General features: G+C 43.3%; 1 protein-coding gene across 7 annotated transcripts; it reads left to right on the forward strand.

Moving 5' to 3' along the window:
* Positions 1-632: 632 nt before the first annotated feature.
* On the forward strand, positions 633-7,244 carry SPRY2 (sprouty RTK signaling antagonist 2). Of its 7 annotated transcripts, none has more exons than XM_030036681.2 (3): positions 633-1,571; positions 3,849-4,351; positions 5,465-7,244. In XM_030036681.2, exon 3 carries the CDS (start codon positions 5,516-5,518, stop codon positions 6,455-6,457), a length of 942 nt encoding a protein of 313 aa, XP_029892541.1. In that variant the 5' UTR covers positions 633-1,571; positions 3,849-4,351; positions 5,465-5,515; the 3' UTR covers positions 6,458-7,244. The 7 variants fall into 7 exon arrangements, with proteins under 7 accessions (XP_029892541.1, XP_029892540.1, XP_029892545.1 ...); XM_030036682.2 differs by lacking the exon at positions 633-1,571 and adding an exon at positions 3,306-3,672 and having other exon boundaries at positions 4,262-4,351; XM_030036680.2 differs by lacking the exon at positions 3,849-4,351 and having other exon boundaries at positions 635-1,571.
* Positions 7,245-19,923: the final 12,679 nt, after the last annotated feature.

Here is a 19,923-nt window from a genome sequence, read left to right on the forward strand (position 1 = left end):
CCGCGGCGCCCGTCCCGCCGCTCCGCGCCCCGCGGGCCCCGCTCCGCGCTCCCGCCCCGCCACCGGGACGCCCTCCCGCGCCGCCTAATCGCGTTAATCCGCGGGACAATGCCCCAAGTGATCACCCTTCCTTCTCCCTGCGCGGCCGGGGACCGATTGCTGAAAAGACCGGGGGAGGGGGGGGGGGCACAGAAAGTGTAAACTTTTATTCCACTTCAGTTAAAAAAAAAAAACACGGGGGGGGGGGGGGGGGGGAAGCACCTGGAAAGGGCTCTCCCGAAAGCCCGCCGCGGCGGGGAGAGCGTGCCTTCCCCCCCCCGGGAGAAGCGAGCTCCCCTCGGCTCCCCTGCAAAGCCACCGGTGCCTGCCTCTGAATAAATACACGAGCACAAAAGCAAGCCCAAGCGTCGTGTGACCGCGCACGGAGGAGCCTCCTGTGGAAACAGGCTGCGGCCAGGCCCCGGCAGCGGGGCTCCCCGCCGCCCCCGCGCAGCGCCGGGGCCGGGGCCGGGGCCGGGGCCGGGGCCGGGGCCGGGGCCGGGGCCGGGGCCGGGGCCGGGGCCGGGGCCGGGGCCGGGGCCGGGGCCGGCGGCGCTGCCCTTTTGAATGCCTCCCGCAGCTCGGAGTGCTGGCAGGGCGCTGGGAGCGCCAGTGAATGTAGCCCCGCAGAGCCAATGAGCTGGGACCGGATGCGATATATCCTCTGGGACAACAACTGCTCTGTTCCTCCTCAGATCCACATGACGCCATTTACTGCTGCTTTTGCAGAGAGATCACCCTACCTCCTCCGGAAAGAAAAAGAGAGAGAGGGAGAGAGCGAGCGAGCAGAAAAACGCCGAGCCCCTACAGCTCACATCTCAAATCTTCCTCCTCCTCCTCCACCTCCTCCAAACACACAACAACAACCACCACCACAAATCCGCTGCGCTCCCAAAACACCCCCCCCCCCCCGATTGCAAACCACAGAGCTGCCTGCAACACACACACGCTCGCAGAGGGAGCGAGAAAGCTAGAGGGAGAGAGGGGAGAGGAGCTTGCAGCCAGCAGCTTCTCAGCAGAACGGCTACATTGCACAAGCTGCTTTTTTGGAGGAGCTCAGTGGAAGAAAGCGCTGGGATTTTATTTTAGATCCACTTTATTTTGCTTTCTTTGGCTTTCCCCTTCCTCTTGATCATTTGCAACAACAACAAAAAAAGTGACTTGGTATTGGCGATTCGGCCTCCTGTTCATTGAGGAAAAAAAAGGAAAGTGTGTGTGTGTGAGAGAGAGACTGGGTGATTTCTTTTTAGGAGCAAAGAAAACCCACCCCGAACCGGAGAGGTGTTTTTATCATTATTATTATTATTATAGTATATACGCGCACACACGTATTTATAATCGATCCGGGGAGAGGGACCTAACTTTGCTCTGGACTTTTTTACATGGTGATCATTCTTACTCTAATTTGCAAGTTGGACTAAAGCAGAGTTTGGAAAAGAATTTTTTTTTGCTTTAGGGCTGGATTTATTTGCAAACCGCAGGAAGAAGAAAATACAAGAGAGAGAGGGGTTTGGTGCAGCGCCGCGATCACGGTGAGAGCCTTTTCCTTCTTTGCAAAACAAGCTTTTCAGTACCCCCCCCCCCCTTGGTTGCTCCAAGAAAACTCGTGGAAATGTTTGAGGCCGATCCCTTTTCCATTCGTACAGGTTCTCCCTCTCCCCCCTTCCCCTCTCCTTCCTTTCCCAGAGAGGAGCCGGAGGTGGGATTTCGGAGCGGTTTCTCTCCGGGGCGGGGGGGGGGAGCTCCGCTGGGGTTTGCGGGCTGCGCCGCGTTTGCGCCCCGCCGGGGTGCCTCGGGGGCGCGGGGGGCGGAAGGCTGCGCGGGGGGCGGAGGGCTGCGCGGGCGCGCCGGCATGCCTGCGGGGGCTGCGGGGGGGACGGGGGGGACGCGCACGACACGACACACACTTCGGCGTGTTCTCCCTGCTGCGGGGAGCCGGGCACGGGCGGTCCTGCGCGCTCCTGCCTCGGCGGGCACGCGTGGGTTTCCGACAAGCCCCGGGGGGAGGTGAGGGGAGGGCGCTGCGGGGCTGGCGGGCGCCGGGGCTGTTTGGCCCCCCGGCCTGGGGGAGAGCGAGCAACCCGCCTTCCAGTGCGTGATTTACGCCCGTCTGTAGTGGCGTCGGGAGAGCCGTGCAATTCGGAAGTGAGTGCACGTCTGGTACAGATATGTGTGTGTGTGTGCGCGTGTGTGTGTACACACATAGATATTTCTCGTGGGATGAAGTTAATTCGATCCCTAAGACGAGGAAAGTTCTTCCCCGGGTTCTTCTATGCAGAGGGCATGTGTGGAGGGGAAGGAAAGCCTTAATTTTTGCTTTTACTTTTTTTTTTTCTTCCTTTGGTGGGTTTACTTTGTAACACCACCACCGCCCCCCCCCCCCCCCCAAATAAAAGCTGCTGGTGTTTCCAGCAAGCTATTTGTGTGTCAGTTTGCCCCACCCCGATGATAAAGTCCCTTTTGCCCTAATCCATAGTCTGATCACACACTCGGCCCTTAATGGGGGTTTCAAAGCACTTTGAAAGAAGAGGAGGTGGTTGGTGTGTGTGCGGTGGGGATGGGGGCGGGGGTGCCTTGCACAGGCTCCGGACACAAAACAGAAATTCACGGGCAGAGGACTTCTCCCCCTCAGGCTCGCCTTCTCCCAGCCAGCGAGACACGGGGTTTTTCCACAGCACGCGAGAAGCCCCTTGCGTTTTAAACTTCCCCAAATGTGCCGAACGCGAAACCCGGCCCCCTTGCTCGCCCTTTTGCCAATCCCAGCTAGGAGAAGTTAGCAATCATGGCACTTGAGCTCGGCGAGAGCGGACTTTGGCTTTTGGAAGTGGGGAATCGCGTTATCACACGCACGGACACACAAAAAGGCAAATGCTGCTTCTCCGCTCTTGGTGCACGGCGAGGGGAGAAGCGCTAGCTCAGAGGAGGGCGAGAAGTGCTTTCCCGTAAGAATTCTCCGGCAAACGTACGTTTGCAAATAAACGCGCTGGAGGTGTGCGTCTCGTCCTGTTAGCGGATCCGGCGGGGGACCGGCGTCCCGCTGAAAATGCCTTCGGGGTCCCTTCGGGCTGGGGCGGAGGGGGGCGGGCTGGAGTTCGGGCGGTTTGCAGAACACCCGTAAAATACGAGGAGCTTTTTCCAGCGGCTGGCTTTGTGGAGCCGAGTGGGTGCTTATGGCGAGGCGGGAGGGGGTAATCTGCCTTTTGCCCGACCGTCCCGGAGGTGTCGTCTCAAACCGTCTGCAGGGCGCCGCGCAGTCCCCGGGAGGGGAAGGCTTCTTCAGCATCTCTCGGGGGAGGGCAGGGGGGAAGAGTTAAAAGGAAACATGGGTTTGACTTTCCTGATAAGGCGGCTGCAGCAGCCCCCTCCCACCTCCCAGCCCAGAGGATGTCTCCCGGTTATCTCCAGGTTGTCTGCACTTGCGGGGCTGCCGGCGGCTCCTGCGGGCGAGGGGCGGCCGCCTCCCACCTGCCGCGTGTCCGCGTCCGTGTCCCGTCCCGTCCCCCCCCGCCCCGCTCCGCGATGCAGCCTGCGAAGGGGAAGGGGGCGAAGCGCGGGGGCTGCTCCTCCGGCTCCCACCTTGGCGTCTGAGGGGGGCTCCGCCACCGGCACCGGGGTCGTCTGAAGCGCCTGCAGGTCAGGGTCAGCTCTGCTTTTGCACCGGGTTGTCATTCCTGGAGGGGCAGGGTTGGATTCGGCGTAGCTTCTCGGCTGGCTGAGTCTGCTTAAAATCTGGACCTGGAGGGCACATAGGGCTGCTAGCTCCTCTCAAGGATGGGGAAAGCATTTTATTTTCTATTCTTTATCGCCAGATAGTTTCAGAGGAGGAAATGTCTACTTAGGCTGTTGGTTGCAACTTTTTATATGGCAAAGGCTTTAATTTGAAGAAAACATAAGCAATGCTTCAAGATAAGTTTGCAAGGCCTTTTTTTTTTTTTTTTTGGGGGGGGGGCAGCATGACATACGCTCTGTGTCCAAAACCAGGATTTGGCAATATTTAAAATAGGTGGCTACTTTTTTTTTTTCTTTTTTTGTTAAAGAAAAAGCACTTGGGAGGGGGGAGGCAGGAGTTAAAAGGTTAAAAGTTTTCCACTGCTGTTAGAATAAAGACAGTGTCTTGAGATTTTCATTGTTAAACTGTTTGGCTATATTTTATTATACTGCAAGTATAGTATTATTGCTGGTAACTGATGTGTACAGAGTAACACTATGGTGCTCTTTCTAGGTATAATTGAAGACATTGTGTGGTCCTTGTAAGAAGCTTGGTTCCTGCTTGGGTTTTAATTGTAAAATATTGTTCTGGATTTTTGTATAGGTAATTGGATTTTGGAACTACTTTAAGATATGATAAAGGCAAAACAAATAGTAACTAATTTAGAGGGCAGTACTTGAAACGTTTGCATATCTGAGTGTGGAAGTTAGTTATTTACAAGTTCTCATCTTCTGGGTCTTTTACTGGGTTTCCATTTAAATTCTTGAGTCTGCTTTTCTACTCTGTAGTTAATGATCCTTTAAAGTAATATTTGCAATCAAGTAGACTATTTGGATGCTGGCATTGTTTGGTTATATTATGCATGCCTCTGTCCCACAAGCCACTCTTGGTAATATTTACAATTTGAAATGTAGTCTATGGAATCTTTTACACGTTTTAAAAAAATAAAACTGTGGTAGCATTGCTTTTGTAGTATTGAGCCTTAAAATAACAATCACAGTGGTGTACACAAGTATGACACACACTAAAATACTGGAGAGAGATATTTTTACTTGTGCTGTTGAAGTTTTTGGTAGCACTAACTCATTTAATGTCTAACCTCAAACATTTTATTGCTATTTAGTGTTTTTCTTGGGACCATTGGTATTAAACTAAAATTTCCTATTTACATCATGTAAAGTTTAATGTGTAAAGAGACTAGCCTACCAAAATATTATCCAGTTTTAAACAAAATTGGAGAATTATATGTCTGTCATCAGCAGGTCACGTTACACTTGCTAAATACTTGCAGGCTTTTTTTTTTTTTTTTTCTTTTTTTTTTTTTTTAATATAAGTTTTTCAGTAGCCTGATGTGAAAAGAAGAGTCACTTCAAGTGGCTGAAATGTAATGACTTTAAAGGCCATGGTCTAACCAGAAGATGGCCTGGGAAGCCTTAGTTAGCAGGCGCAATACCTAGACTTTCTAGAGCCGCATGTTAAGATGTGTGGACCTAGAACAGAATCCCTTTACGGTCTCCACAGGAGTAGGCAGGACAGGCCAAGGGAAGTGCATTCAGCTGACCGGCGCCCGCACTCCGCCCCAGATGTGACTCCTTTTTTTAATGGCTGATGCATTACTAGATTGTGTGCGGTGCTGTGGGATCCTGCAGGCTTGAAAGGCTGCCGGAGAGAGCATGAGATGTGTTGCAATAGTGAATCCTCTCTTTGTTGCTCCAGGATTTCAGATGTGTTCTAAGCCTGCCGGGGTGAGCACGCTTCCAGGCACTGATGGAGACGAGAGCTCAGCACGGCAGTGGGTCGCAGGCCTTGCTACAGGCTCGGCGTGACAGTGGGAGACCGCACGGGGAGCCCGACCTGCGGGATGTCCTGATGCAGCAGGTTCACGTCTTGTCGCTGGACCAGATCAGAGCCATCCGAAACACGAATGAGTACACGGAGGGACCTACGGTGGCTCCGCGGCCGGGGGTCAAGTCCGCTCCTCGGCTAGCGACCCAACCCAAAAATGAAAGGCCCCATGGCTTGCCCGAGCATCGTCATTTCAGCCGGATTCAGCACACGCAGACGCACGCCTCTCCTCGGGCGCCTCTGTCCCGGTCCATCAGCACGGTCAGCACAGGTTCGCGGAGCAGTACAAGGACAAGTACGAGCAGTAATTCGTCCGAACAAAGACTTCTAGGATCATCGTCGGGGCCGGTTGCCGATGGGATAGTCCGAATGCAGCCCAAGTCTGAGCTCAAGTCAAGTGAGCTGAAGCCGCTGAGCAAAGAAGACTTGGGAGCGCACAGCTACAGGTGTGAGGACTGTGGAAAGTGCAAGTGTAAGGAGTGCACTTATCCGAGGACCCTCCCATCGTGTTGGATCTGTGACAAGCAGTGTCTTTGCTCAGCCCAGAACGTGGTCGATTACGGGACTTGCGTTTGCTGCGTGAAGGGCCTCTTCTATCACTGCTCTAACGATGACGAGGACAACTGTGCTGACAACCCCTGCTCCTGCAGTCAGTCGCATTGCTGCACTAGGTGGTCCGCCATGGGTGTGGTGTCCCTCTTTCTGCCTTGCTTGTGGTGTTACCTACCAGCCAAGGGTTGCCTTAAGTTGTGCCAGGGCTGTTACGACCGGGTAAATCGGCCTGGGTGCCGCTGTAAACGATCCAACACCGTCTGCTGCAAAGTTCCCAGCGTCCCCCCCAGGAACTTTGAAAAGCCAACATAGCATCGCTAGCCAGAAGTACTAAAGTAACAAGGTTTCTTTTAACGTACATATGCAACCAACTAAGCAGCTATGGTCCCGGCACTGTAGTAGAAGGGTTGGGGATATACTTTGCTGTTTGCAGTGAAATGCTTTTCTCTGTGTGTGCCATCTTAACTGATACGTTAGTTAGAATCCAGCTAGTGGCATACAGAAAAAAGAAAAAAATGGGATGCAGTACATTGTGACCCACATATTGCATAAGCTAAAGCAACACAGACACTCCTAGGCAACTCTATTGTTTGTGAATAGTACTTGCAAAATTTGTAAATTAGCAAATGACTCGTTTTTTCATTGTTTTCTGCCAGAGATAATGTGCTATATTTTTGTATATACAATAATATTTTCAACTGTGAAAAATAAGTGGTGTCATAAGACATGGCACAGTCACAAAATATTATACTAATATGTTGTACATTCGGAAGAATGTGAATCAATCAGTATGTTTTTAGATTGTATTTTGTCTTACGGAAACCTTCTATTACAAGACTCTGATTTCCCTTTGGACTTCATGTATATTGTACAGTTACAGTAAAATTCAGCCTTTATTTTCTAATTTTTTCAACATATTGTTTAGTGTAAAGAATATTTATTTGAAGTTTTATTATTTTATAAAAAGAAATATTTATTTTAAGAGGCATCTTACAAATGTCACCCCTTTTTATGAGGACGTCATAGTTGCTGCAAATAAGGGGTGAACGATGCATATGTTCACTATAAAATAGAAAATATATTAACGTTTGAAATTAAACTGGGCTACTTGTCATTTTTTCCCCCCATTTATTGTTCCGAGTTGGGAAAACTGGTACTTCTAATTGCAAACTTCACAGTGATACAGTCACAGTGAGTCTAATATGAAAACACACAGAGAATTTTTAAGTGTATTTTTTTGTTGTTGTTTACTACTTCAGCTGAAAATAATGCAGGATTTTTGCTTCCTTCCTTTGCATAAATGTCCCATATACTGACTTCTGTTTTACAACAGAAAAGGAAAATGAACATAGGAAAATGCATTAATTCATTCCAGACTAGGACTAATAGGCACTGAAAGCTTGACCTATTCTATAAGTGATGAGCTTTTGTGCTTCAAATAGGAAATAAGTAATCATTCACAAAAAATGTTAGGCTTGCATGGCTTTACTCGGAGAGAGAGAGACAGAGAGGGAGAGGAAAAAAAAAATTAATACGGTCAGTGCAAAAAGTTTGCAGGATTATTTGTTAAAAGTAGAAGAATATGCCACAGGGAATGATAGATCTGAATGCAGTCCAGCCTTATGTCAAACATTTGCCTCACTTGCAAGAAGAAAGTTGCTTGATTTGTCATTTGTGGCAGTTACCTTCCACTGAGGTCAAAATCCTTTCGCTGCCAAGTTTCCCACCGGAAGCCTAGAGAATGATTTACCTTTCTTTATTAACAAACTATCATTTCCTGTTCTGAGCATGTCTCTCCAAGTTTAGAGGTCTTAATGTTGAATTTTATTTATACATTTCTTAAGCTGGCATTTAAGAAATAGTTGTAAGTATTTTTAAGCTGACGCTTAGAAAAATCTCACAGCCTTGTCTGAACCCTCTCCAACAAAAACAAGTTATAACTAATAAATTAGGAACTCACTAAAAGTTGAAAACCAGAGCATTGAGTAAACGTTACATCTTTTTGCTCCTTAATTTTCATCTGTGATCTGGTGTTTAGGCTATTTTACGTAGGTCTGTAGTACTGAAAAATCTTGCACTGTATGTTTGTGTGTATTGGTTATCAATCATCAAGTGAAATTAAAAAGTGCAAGTCTTGACTAGTTTGCAAAACAAAAATAGCTGATACATGGGCCTTGTTCTCTTTCCTTTTTTTTTTTTTTTTTTTTTTCTTTACCTTTCTGGTGAAAAATGTAAACTGGTTTTCTTTCCTCTCTGCACCAGCTGGCTGGATACTTTGGTATACAAAGACAAGCAGTATGTATTTAGCCTTCTGAGTGGAATTTGCCAGGAAGAAGGTGGCTTTTGTTACATGAGTAATTTGTCTATATTTAAGGTGCATCAGTATATTGTGACTGAGTGTTGGGGCATATACATGTACTGGGATTGTACTGGGCTGCTGATAAACAGAGATTTCTATTATTTTTTTTAGAAGTTTTGTTCTTGAAGGAGTTGGTAACCATCATGTGTTTCCATTCACTGAATGTGATTCTTGAATTAGATTAGGTGTTTATGCCTAAACTGTCCTGGGTTAGTCTTGCTGATTGAGAACAAACATGGGAATAATCAAATAGTCCATCTATTGGGGGAATCTTTGACCTTTATGCTGTATTTTGGAAACCCAAAACTCCACTAATTTCAGTAGACATTAAATCCAGTCTTTTCACTGTATTGATGAACTTGACACCACTGAAGGCGAGCCCTGCCTTTTCAGTCATTTGTGTTTCAGTCAAAGAAGATACCTCTAAGGAAAGCTGAAGGTGAAACTGGAAAACTGCAGCATGGCTGAGCAGTGTAGCCGTCAAGGAGGGTGCAACTCTTAAGTCCTACTAGATGAAGCCCAATACGAAAATTGTGGGTGTGTTTTGTTTTGCACGACAGCAAATGCTCTGAATACCTAGATAGGTTCGAAGGGAAAAGGAAAACCATCTTCTTGTTGACAGTGAAATTTGAAGGCAGTCTTAACATTAAACACTGGTTGTCACCTTCCACTTGGTTCTTAATGAGGATAAAGAGTGGATCCCCCCCCCCCCCCCAGGTAAGCCCACTACCAGTGAATTGGGTTGCACGTATGACACCTGGGCGCGAGGACGTACGGGAGGATGGCATTAGGCACTGCCTGTTGGGCTAACTATGGTGCTTTGGTCTAGGCTTCAGTTAGTATGAATTAGCGTGTGCGTGCTGTGGACTCTTAAAAGTTGGCTTGTGCATGTTAGTTAACATCCTAATATTACACTTAATTAGATAAGGTTTACTATTCTAAATAAAACCAAAATCTTGCCTCAAGCAGATTAGATTGTTTTAGTAAGAATTAAGAGGGCTTTTCAAGTGGATTGAGATAATGTTATTAAAGCATGCCTACTTTGTCCTTTGAGATAGGAAAGTGGAGGTCCAAGAGAGGAAAATTTTCCATACACAGGTTTTGAGGATAACCATGAAAGTCATGCCAGATATACACCATATAGGTCTTTGATTTTAGACAGCTACTAAGCCATGAGAGAGGGAAAAAAACCCTTATTATTGCTCCATTTGTTGTGTTGTTGCATTAGTGTTTCGATCTGTTAACCTCCTATAAATTCTGATGTCACTGTAAGGTTTGCCTAAAGTTGCGAGACCTGCAGGATTGGACTGACAGTTGACTACAGTGACAATGGAAACAAATAGCTTTTTTCATATTATTTTTCCATATGATGTGAGTTACAAATAAATACATCAAATTTGCTCGGACAGTAACTTAGAAATGTCTCTATTAATATCCTCAAGAAAATTTTTTGTTTTGCTCTTTAATAGTTTGAGTCTTGATTATAATTTCTTTTTTGAGATAGTGATCATAGCAGTAAAAAAAAAAAGAAAAAGAAACTTGGATTCAAGTGGAGAATAAAAAGGTATAGTACTTTAGATGGAAATAAAACGTGTCCTTAAAAGATTTGAGATCATTTTCAGGTGAGTATTTACCTATTCAAGTGAGTTACCAAATCAGTCTTCAAAAGCCAAAATTCTCCAAATAAGGAGGTGCAGTAGTTAAGTGGTGGTGATGATTAACACAATAGCTTTTTTATATTTTCTTACAAAACTCAGGATGTATGAGGTGGAAGTGACTTGACAGTAGCAAAGTACCGATCACTTACGCACCATGCATAACTTGCCTTTTTTTTTTAATGTACAGTATTACCTGTATTGCCTTTTTCACTTTTGGCAAAATATCAAATAATTCATTTTTGTGTTGAGTGAAATCTTAAGACTTATTCTTAAATGGCAGGGAGAGAATAGAACGTGTTTCTGTACTGCAGTAGAACATTCAATTATTTTTAGGAATTAACTGTTGGGGAAGGTGGATTTGAACAGTCTGTCTCGTCTCAGATGTTCCTAGATGAGTGCAGGTACAGCGAGTAATAATGATTTCATTTGCTGAGACTAATTTCTCAATCAGTCACTGGAGCAGAGACCCAGAAAGAAACTGGCTGAATATAAGAGCATGCTTGATTGAGTAATGTCTGTATGAATAGTGTTGGATAGATTTCTCACTGAAAATGTCAGCAATGTATTGGCTCATCTTAAATAAATCAATTACAGGTTGGGGTTGCAGGTAAGACTACATTGTGACAAAGCACACCAAATGCTTAGCAATGAAAATACTCAGTTTTGTTCCTGTTTACACAATCTAATTTTAAACTGGGAATTTAGAAATAAAAATTGATGTCTCATTGAAATCAGGACCGTTTGACACAGAAACTGTACATATATATAGTACTTTTTCTTTCAAAAATACTGTCTCTTTCAATCTGAGGAGACCCCCCCGATGTGGTAGTCTTATTTATTTCTTTTCATATTTCTTCTTTCTGGTCCCTGTCCCTCCCCTTGACCTTTTCTAGCCATAATACATAAAGGTTTACTGCCACTTACTAGCACAAAAGGTGAAAGAGGAGGACGAAACACGCTTTTCTCATTAGTATTCTCTGTCTCTGGAAGTTTAAGACAAGGTGGAAAAAATTATTACCTTGCTGTACTTATCCTGCATTTTAGAGAGATATAAAGTGTTTTTCCAGTCATGTGACATTGAAATCCACAGTTCCAGAAAACATCTCATTTTCATTTCTTTAGTGTGATTTTTATTACTCGAGAAGGCTTTATGTGTCTTTAAGGAGTTCCCCTTTGTTTTAACCTATTGATGCTGTGTTTCAGATGACAGAGACAGAGGTCTTACTACTATAAAAGTATAATCTGCTGTTCCTCTGTCCCAGGGATTGTTCGGAAGAGAGCTGATGCAGTTACCTTTGGGCATGAGTAGCAACGATTTTGCTTGAAACAGGGTGGAAGTTTGACGTTTTCAACCTTGGGAAAAGGCAACAGACGTTGTACTATACATCTGAAGTTTCTCTTTGCCTGTGCTGTAGCAAAGGGGTTTTGGGGGTTTTGGGTTTGTTTTTTTTCTCTGACTCAAATCCTGCATGCTGATTAGAGAAGTTTACGGCTAAAATGTTCAAACTTTTAGACTAAAATGGATCGGTTACCATTTCAGTAGAAGTTACCAATAATCAGAAGCTTTGAGAATGTAGCCTACTATTATATAGGATTATTTATGGATATTTTAATACTTAGGAGTTTAAGTTACATTTTAAAACAATCTTGCCAAGGGAGATAATCTGTTTTAAAAATGTAAGAAACTGTATAATCAGAGTAGGTCTGCTTTCCTGAAAGCCTGCTGTATAATTACAAAACCACTCAGTGCACCTGAGATATGTTACAAGAGAAAGCACTTGATGCAAATCAGATGTTGCAGGCAGAAGTTTAACTTGGAGAATCTGAGCCAGTACACGAGGGTGTATGTATCAGGATGAATCACCAACTTATTGACATAGAGAGCACCTTGAACAAAGTGGGGGGGGGGGGTGTAATTCCCCCCCCCCGAATTTGTTTTGATCATGAAGCAGTGTATATGAACCAATCATAAATCATGTGGTCATCAATATAATTACTGATAAAAGAATACATTGGTGCTCTTTCAGTGTGTCTGAAAAAAACACACCAGAATGGAAAATTTCTAAATGACCATTCAAACTTAACACTGTCATCTTCAGAAATGAAGTCAAGCGTCAGGGCTATTGCAATCCATGTTTCAAAATTAGTTGCACTGTAAGTAAAATGCACTAACTGGTTATACTTAAAACTGTTACTATGAGACAGACAGTTCCACTTTAGGTCTAAAAATCAATTCAGATCTTTGTCAGCTTCCACTGTAGTGCAGTTTTTATCAGTTACTGATTTGTTTTTAAGCATTGATGTTATTCCTTGTTATCATATAAGACACGTAAAAGTTGGTCTACCACAAACACTGTCAAATGCACAAAGTGAACAAAGTTATTCTTGCCTCTCATGTCTCTTGCATAAACTATTGCAAAGAGGAGAAAATTTCAAAATTGTTTTGTTTGCTTTGGGTCATTTTGTTCATGCATTTTGTTTAATTATTGTAGACAGAGTGGTAATTTAATGGAGTGTTAGTTTTATGACTTTTTTCGTGATGTATTTGGCACTATGAAGTATGTAAGCAGAGCAGTTAAGGGACCAAGAATGCACTTTGGGAACTTACCTAACTGCAGCTGCATTGGGTAGTAAAGCAAAGCAGGAGGGTCAATGCCTTCTTGCAGAACTCATTGAATGCAACGTACCTTTTAGCAGTAGGTTTATTGTCTTCTACCTCTGCTGCTCTGCAGATGGAGATTATGCGGTTGTTTACCACGTATATGTTTTTATCCCCCAGTGACTTTTTTTATGTTGGAGAAACACTGTGTTCACAATTTAAAACCAGTGCATGAGGATCCCATAATATTGCAGCTACACGTGAAGGCTAACTGCACACTGCCTACTACTCTCAGTACTGTTCTTGGGGAGGAAGGCATTCCTCAGACCCCTTCATCTCAACTGGAAGAAAAAGACTATGTAAGTTACTCTGAAATATGTATGGGTGGTGCGGTAATGGTATAAAAAGTGAACTTTACATCAGGACTATACCTGAACTGTTCTCGCCTGCATACATACGATCACAGTACTAAGTCTGAAAGTGCACGACAGAGTCCCTGGCCACCTTGGTTACTGGTAAATCAGACAGTAGGTGGAAATGTTCCTGGACAATAGATTGCAACTGCCCACGCTAGCGAAGCATTAAGACTTTCCCTGGTGTGAGTTAAGCATGTGCCAAAAATTACTCTCCCAAGCTATTCCCCAGCACATTTCAGGAGCTAAAATGTTCCAGGGCCATTCCCAAAAGTCATCTTGCCAGCAGCTCCCCTCTTTTAGAGGTTAACGGAGTTGCCCAGCATGGACACTGTCCTTTCAGGGCCAGCTGGAACGTGGGCCCAGGAATGTTCTGGGGCACGTCTATTTGCAGTCCAGGAGGAAGGAGGTCTCTCCCACAAATCTCATCTCAAGGGAAATTCACTCACGCAGACATCCTCATGAGTTAGAATGACAGTCTAATCCCCAAGTGGTAACTTAATTGCACAGAAGCAACATATTTCAGTTTTTGTCAAAGGAGTAAGGCAGTTGGCAATGTGACAAAGCTTAGGGGATAGGGGCTGTTGCTCCAATGTAGAGTAGCTACCTAAAATTATATATGGATATTTTGTATCAAACCCAAATCTGTATTTTTTTGTTTGATTTGGGGAATGGTATTTTTTCTTTTTACAAAGTAATTCCTTCAGTATCTACTGACAAGTCATAAAAACAGACTTTTTCCTGTATTTATCTTTCATTAATGAGCAAGCTTTCATATGTCACAGCACTTACTTAATTTTTAAGAATTAAGATGGTATGTCTTACTTTTAGAAGTTACATACATCTTGAAAACAGTCACAAAAAATCATTTCCTCCCATGATAATCACTATAACCTCATCTTTCCACAAGATATGGAAAGTGCTCTCTCTTTTTTCCTTTCAGCCCCGTGCTCCCTTAGCCCCCAGATTATAGAGTGGGTGGCTTATGGAACCTTGGGATTGCTGAGTGATTTTGCAGGCTTTCATAGAGAAAAACCGGTGTGTAAAGTATTGCATTTGAGCTTGGCATCTGAGAGAATGGATCTCACCAAAGTAATTTAAGTGTATGCAAAATACATTTCTATATACATGCAGTCTGAGGGATGTGGCTGGAGAGAAGAGGACTGTCATAATTCACCCCTTAAAATCTCTGTTTTAGAAAAATGAAAAAGACATCAACTATTTTTTTCTTTTTTTAAAGTTGATAAATTAAGCTAAGCGAAATATTAGATGGAGGGACATCCTATTCGGTTTTTTAAATGTGGCCAGGATTTGTGCTGTTTACATTTCACATAGTTTTTATCCAAAGACCTCACTTCAGCTGCAAGATTGGTGGGTGAAATGCCTGGCCTCACTGGAGGTAATGACAAAATTCTCCTTGACCTCCTTGAAACTTTGTATAGACAAGAGGTGAATTCCTGAATATGTACTGATTGAACATACACTTGAATGGGTATCCTGGGAAAATCCCAGCTGCCTAGGGGAATAAAAAAAGTTTATAATTGCATGAGACACACTTCTGAATCAAGGAATAGCTACCTTACTTTAGGATTTTTAACCTTCATTCTGATCCTACTTAACTTACTCTACGACCAAGATAATTTATTCCTACTGCTGCTGTAGTATATATGCAGTTGCTTCCTTTAGGCACTATTCTTTAAGATTTTGCTGAGGGATTCTGTTTTGGGGGTTAATTCCATTAATGGTGCTGCAGATTCCTGTAGGCAGGACAGACTGACAGACTACTGCTGATACAACGTTCTGTGTAGACTCTTCTCCCTTTATTGCAGCTTACTGTTACAAACCTTTCTTGTATACTGAAGCTGCAACAGTCTGAATTCAGTTTAGCTCAGCCATTGCAAAAAAGTCTAGGGAGAGTATTAGTTTGGTTTAGCTGACAATCTGGTTAATTGGCATAGGCTCATTCATACTGAGAGTATCTGCACAGTGTTTTGTAACAGTATTATTAAATCAGCTATAAGCACTACCTGAAGTTAAATGAGTGAAAGCATGCTTAAAGTAAACTACAGTGAGCTACTTGCAGACAGAAGTGTCTATGCGCACTAGCATTGCTTTGACCTAAGATGCCCGTTAAGACAGGCCAAATCTTTTTACAGTTAGTTACATTTCTGTATTGCACATCTCCTGTATATATATTGCACATCTCAATTCTTCTTTAGGGGAAATGAGGAATGGAAGGAAAGAAACTACTTCCTATTACCATGTTTCACTGTTATTAATATTCTTCTTTCAGAGTATCAGCTTTTGCTGTAACATTCTCCCCTCATTTTCAAACGAGACCGTGAAAGGTACTCCTTGCCCCAACCCCTGAGAGAGCACATCTGCAGAGCGGAGCGCATCTGCCCTGTACTCTTTGCTTTGTATGCTGAAGTCTCCCAGGCGTGGTATGTTAGCCCAGTTAACAGAACAGCTTTTTTTCACTCTGTACTTTCAGTGAGAAATGAGTGATGAAGATGCTAGTTTTCTTATTGCTAATCATGCATAATATGGCAACCTTCAAAGGCTTTGTCAATCCCCGAACAGCACTGATATAAGCTCTCATGCAAATGCACAGAAAGGCAGATTCCCAGCCCCTTACAATTTATAAACTACTTTGGGAGAAGACATCATCAGAGGGTGAGTGGTAAAAGGGAGGATGAGTGCACAGATGTGATGTGGTTATATAAACCAAGTATGTGCATATCTTGATGATGCCAAAACTTTTAAATATCCTTTAAAAGTATAGGAGCTTTCTAAATGTTGAAAATTTTTAATGTATGCAGTAAAGCTGAAGAACCCAGTAGATTAACCTTTGGTTTTGGATAGGCACAACTGGTTTACCGATTTCCCTCTATGGCTGCAACTGTGCTACAAATAAAATGGGTGGGTTATAAGTAAGTTATATCCTGGTTTTCAAGGGGAAAAAGAAAAAAATATCCTATCTAGGTACATGAGGGCTGTAGCAGCAATGCCCATGAGCAGCGATGGCCATGAAATAATGACTGTTGGCTTTACAGTTGGTTTGGCTTTACTGAAAGATTCAGTCCGGCAGTAGTACGGACACTAAGTAGACACAAAGAGCATTCATTTCTAAATTTAGTGACTTAAACCTGAATTCTCCACATGTGATTTAGATATCTCATGTTGATGGCATGAAAGGTATTGTTTTTCAACCGTGTTTCTTTGTTGGGGTTTTGGTTTTTTTTTCTGGTGAAGGCAGGCTACAGCATGCACAGCAGTAAAATCCTGCCATCCTTGCTACCTATTTCGGAGACGTGCAATAAGGCTTACTGGGACAAGGAAACACCAGAGACCAAAAAAACCCCATGCTGAAGTGAAAGGTTTTTGCTGGTTTGGTGTTTGCTTCCTTGGTGGGCTGGGTATTTTTTGTTGTTGGTGGTGATTTTTTCCATTGTTTATTTGTTTTGGTCTTTCTTTCCTAATGGTCTTAGTCTCCTTCAGGTCTCTTAGGGTTTGCCAGACCTGTAGGCACAGATAACCCCCTTGCCTTAATGACATAACATGGGATATGAAATGAAAATATACCCCTGTAGAAAATTATGTAACAGCATTGCAGGACAGTGCTTGCTGTCACTGTGGGGTTTTTGTGATTTTGGGGTTTTGTTTTTTAATAAATTAACTGGGGCCCAGATTTCCACATTGGCTCTGCTAATGGTAGTGATGTTCTGGTGATTTGCACTAACAGAGCGTCTGACCTAGTAACTTACTAACAAAAAAAAATGTGTTGCACAGTAGAATAAGAATCTAAAGATTTTATCAGCTTTTGTTTCTTACTGCATCTTTGTTGAACAATAGCTTTCACTATAACTCAAGACAGTTCAGATTCCTTATTTATAATACTTTAAGAGCTATTATTTATTACATTCAAGATGCTTGCGCAAAAGGAATGCTTTCAATTCAGTCACTTAACTTTAGGATCCTGGGATCACTTGAGTGTTCCCAGACTTGTTATGAAAAAAGCAGAACCCCTGGAAAAGGAAGAAAACTGATAATTTAAATTTATACGCAACAGTGTGTTACATTTTTTAAAAATACTTAAAGCATGCTTTGTGTGGCAGACATTTATGCTAGGCCTATTTATTACGGAGTGAATAATATTTTTCAAGAATGATTCATCTGGCTTATTTTAGAGGCTGCCTTGAATTCTGGTCATTTCTATAGATACTGCAATTCATAGTCATTAGTAAGCTAGTGGTTTGATCTAACCTCAGCTACCTGTTGCTGGCTGTGAATGGAAGAATTTATTTTTAGTGCGAAACCACAATATGAATATTTTCCACTCCGAAAGTATAAAAAACCCTTTAAGTAAAAATTTTACTCTTTCACTGTGATGTGCTGTGGCTCTGATGTCAGACATACTGGGTTCTTCTTACAGAAAATCCTTTAAAATGCCTGATTCTCTATTGAAGTTGACAAGAATTTCCTCCACTTAACCCCTTCAGTGCCCCCGGGCGTTCAGCTCACATCAAACAAAAGGGAACTCCTATACCTCCTAGATGGGGATGGTGGGATGTTGACAAATCCAAGACCAAAAAAAGAGATGGAGAAACCTGGGCCCTTGGGCGGTCAGGCAAGAGGTTTCTGGGCAGGCTCACGGAGCTGTGATATGTGAGAGAGCCAGCATCTCTGGAAAGCTGTGACTTTACAACCACACAACCACTATGACTGCCCTGCTGATATGGGAGCCTGCATTTTGGCACAATGTGGGTTTTGTTTGTTTGTTGAGCTGGGCTGATTGGGGATAATTCTGCCTTTTCTGCAAGTTTCAGAGGTAGAAAAGGTCTGTAATTTGGGGAAGTATCAGCTCTGCTTAGTAAGAGTCAATGGATTAATCATGGTGGAAAGCCATCTACAGGCCTTGAGCACGTGAATCCTGCAGTTAATTACTGAGAGTCACCGTGTGAATCTCATGCATTACAGAACCTCTTGACTAGTCTCCTCAGTTAAGTAACGTGATGTGAACGATTGTATCTGCAGTTATGAAAGCTATTATTCAGTGCAAGGATGGGCAGACTAACTCACCCACCACAGACTATATTACAAAAGAATAAGAATCTGAGATGTATATAATGCCATTGGCCTATACACAAACTTCTCATTTTTTTCCATAAAACATTTGAATTGCATTAGAGATAAAATGAAGCAACAGTGCTCAATACCCAGTACTTGCATTTGGTCTGTAATTTTGCCACCAAGCCTGACCTATAACACAGGTAAAAACAAGGAGATAAAATGGAAAACAAGAATATAACACAGTTTAAAAGTGAGGAGAGTTTCTAGCTCATACCCAAAGCTCAGTTCATTTTAAGGACAATGACTGGCTCCTAAGCCTTGACTGAGAGCCTGGTTTCCACAGAATATTAGGTCTTTCAGATAATTGATGGGCTTTGGTCGCTGTTCACCACTGAGCTTTTACCATTCCAGTCAGAGAGGCTACTGACCTTCCCTGCTTTAGGTTGTCACCACATTTCCACAGCTTTAAAAAGATTTAAAAATAATTTGTGGATTTCTTTGATGGAGGAAAATGAGTTCCTCATTCATATTTGTGATGCCTCAGAAGTTCACATTTTGTCCCCTTTCTTAGCAGGCCAAAAGAAAGACAAAGTAGATGGTTTAGTCCTGTTAGCTCAATTATTTTATCTTAGGTGAAAAAGGCTGTTGTCTTTGTGTCCACACTAGTAAGGAAAAAAAGTGTATGTTTTTTACCAGCTGCTTGCTCACACATGATCATTAGCATAAGGTAAAATAATGTGGTCAAAGCTGCTGGAATTTCAGTGCATGTGGTTTGGTCATTCATGCTACCAAGAAAATGTTTACCATCTCTACCAATACATGTTAAAAGCTACAGTCACACTCTTAGCACTGTGATTTTACCATCCTGATAAGTAGAAAATGTTTGTTTAAAAACCACAACAAATAAGTTCCATTCTCCAACCAATTTTCTTAGAGAAGATGAGACCTGAGCTTCTGGTTAACACCTTCGAAGATGTTACTAACCATCTTGTGTTTCATATCCGTGCCTTAAAAAGCAAGAGACCTGCTTTTATAAATGTGAATATGTCTTCTCCTCCTGACCAGCTACAAGGAGTTTTTCCAGGTACTCACCCCTTCATTGCCCAAGCAGGATCCGTTTAGATTTTTGGCCTAGAAGCAGGAAGGGACAGGGAGAGTAGTTTAGGAGAACCCCCCTCTGGCTGCAGAGAGGAAGAAGTAGCAGGAGCACACCTCACTGCACATCCTAGATGGCGTGATGCATACACATCCTTTCGGTAAGCAATATAACCTTACCACAGGACTGTAAATGTTTTTGGTAATTAAATTTTTTGATTATTACTTTTTAGTGTGATTGTGAAAGAACCATCTCTGCTTTCAGATCTTCAGTGTCCTGCATAGAAGGGAATCCTGACCATGGTTAAACACTAGATTCAACTTCCCCCAATTTATAGGGACTATAACAACAATTTTATTAGGGATTATACATTTGTAAGGACTATAACAGACTAATATGCTGTATTTCCCTGCTAGCCAAAGACTAGAAATGGGAGGACATCCAGTAAGGGAAAAGCCTGCTGCTGATAGGTTTATTTAGGAACCTCTTAGGAGCCTTTCAAGAAGTGGCAGCCAAGCTGAGATACATCCATAATTAGTAGTTGAGAAGATGCATAAGGCAATCTCCAGGGACAAACAGC

The sequence above is a fragment of the Aquila chrysaetos genome, chromosome 14, assembly GCF_900496995.4.
Source record: "Aquila chrysaetos chrysaetos chromosome 14, bAquChr1.4, whole genome shotgun sequence".
In the NCBI taxonomy this organism is placed as follows: domain Eukaryota; kingdom Metazoa; phylum Chordata; class Aves; order Accipitriformes; family Accipitridae; genus Aquila; species Aquila chrysaetos.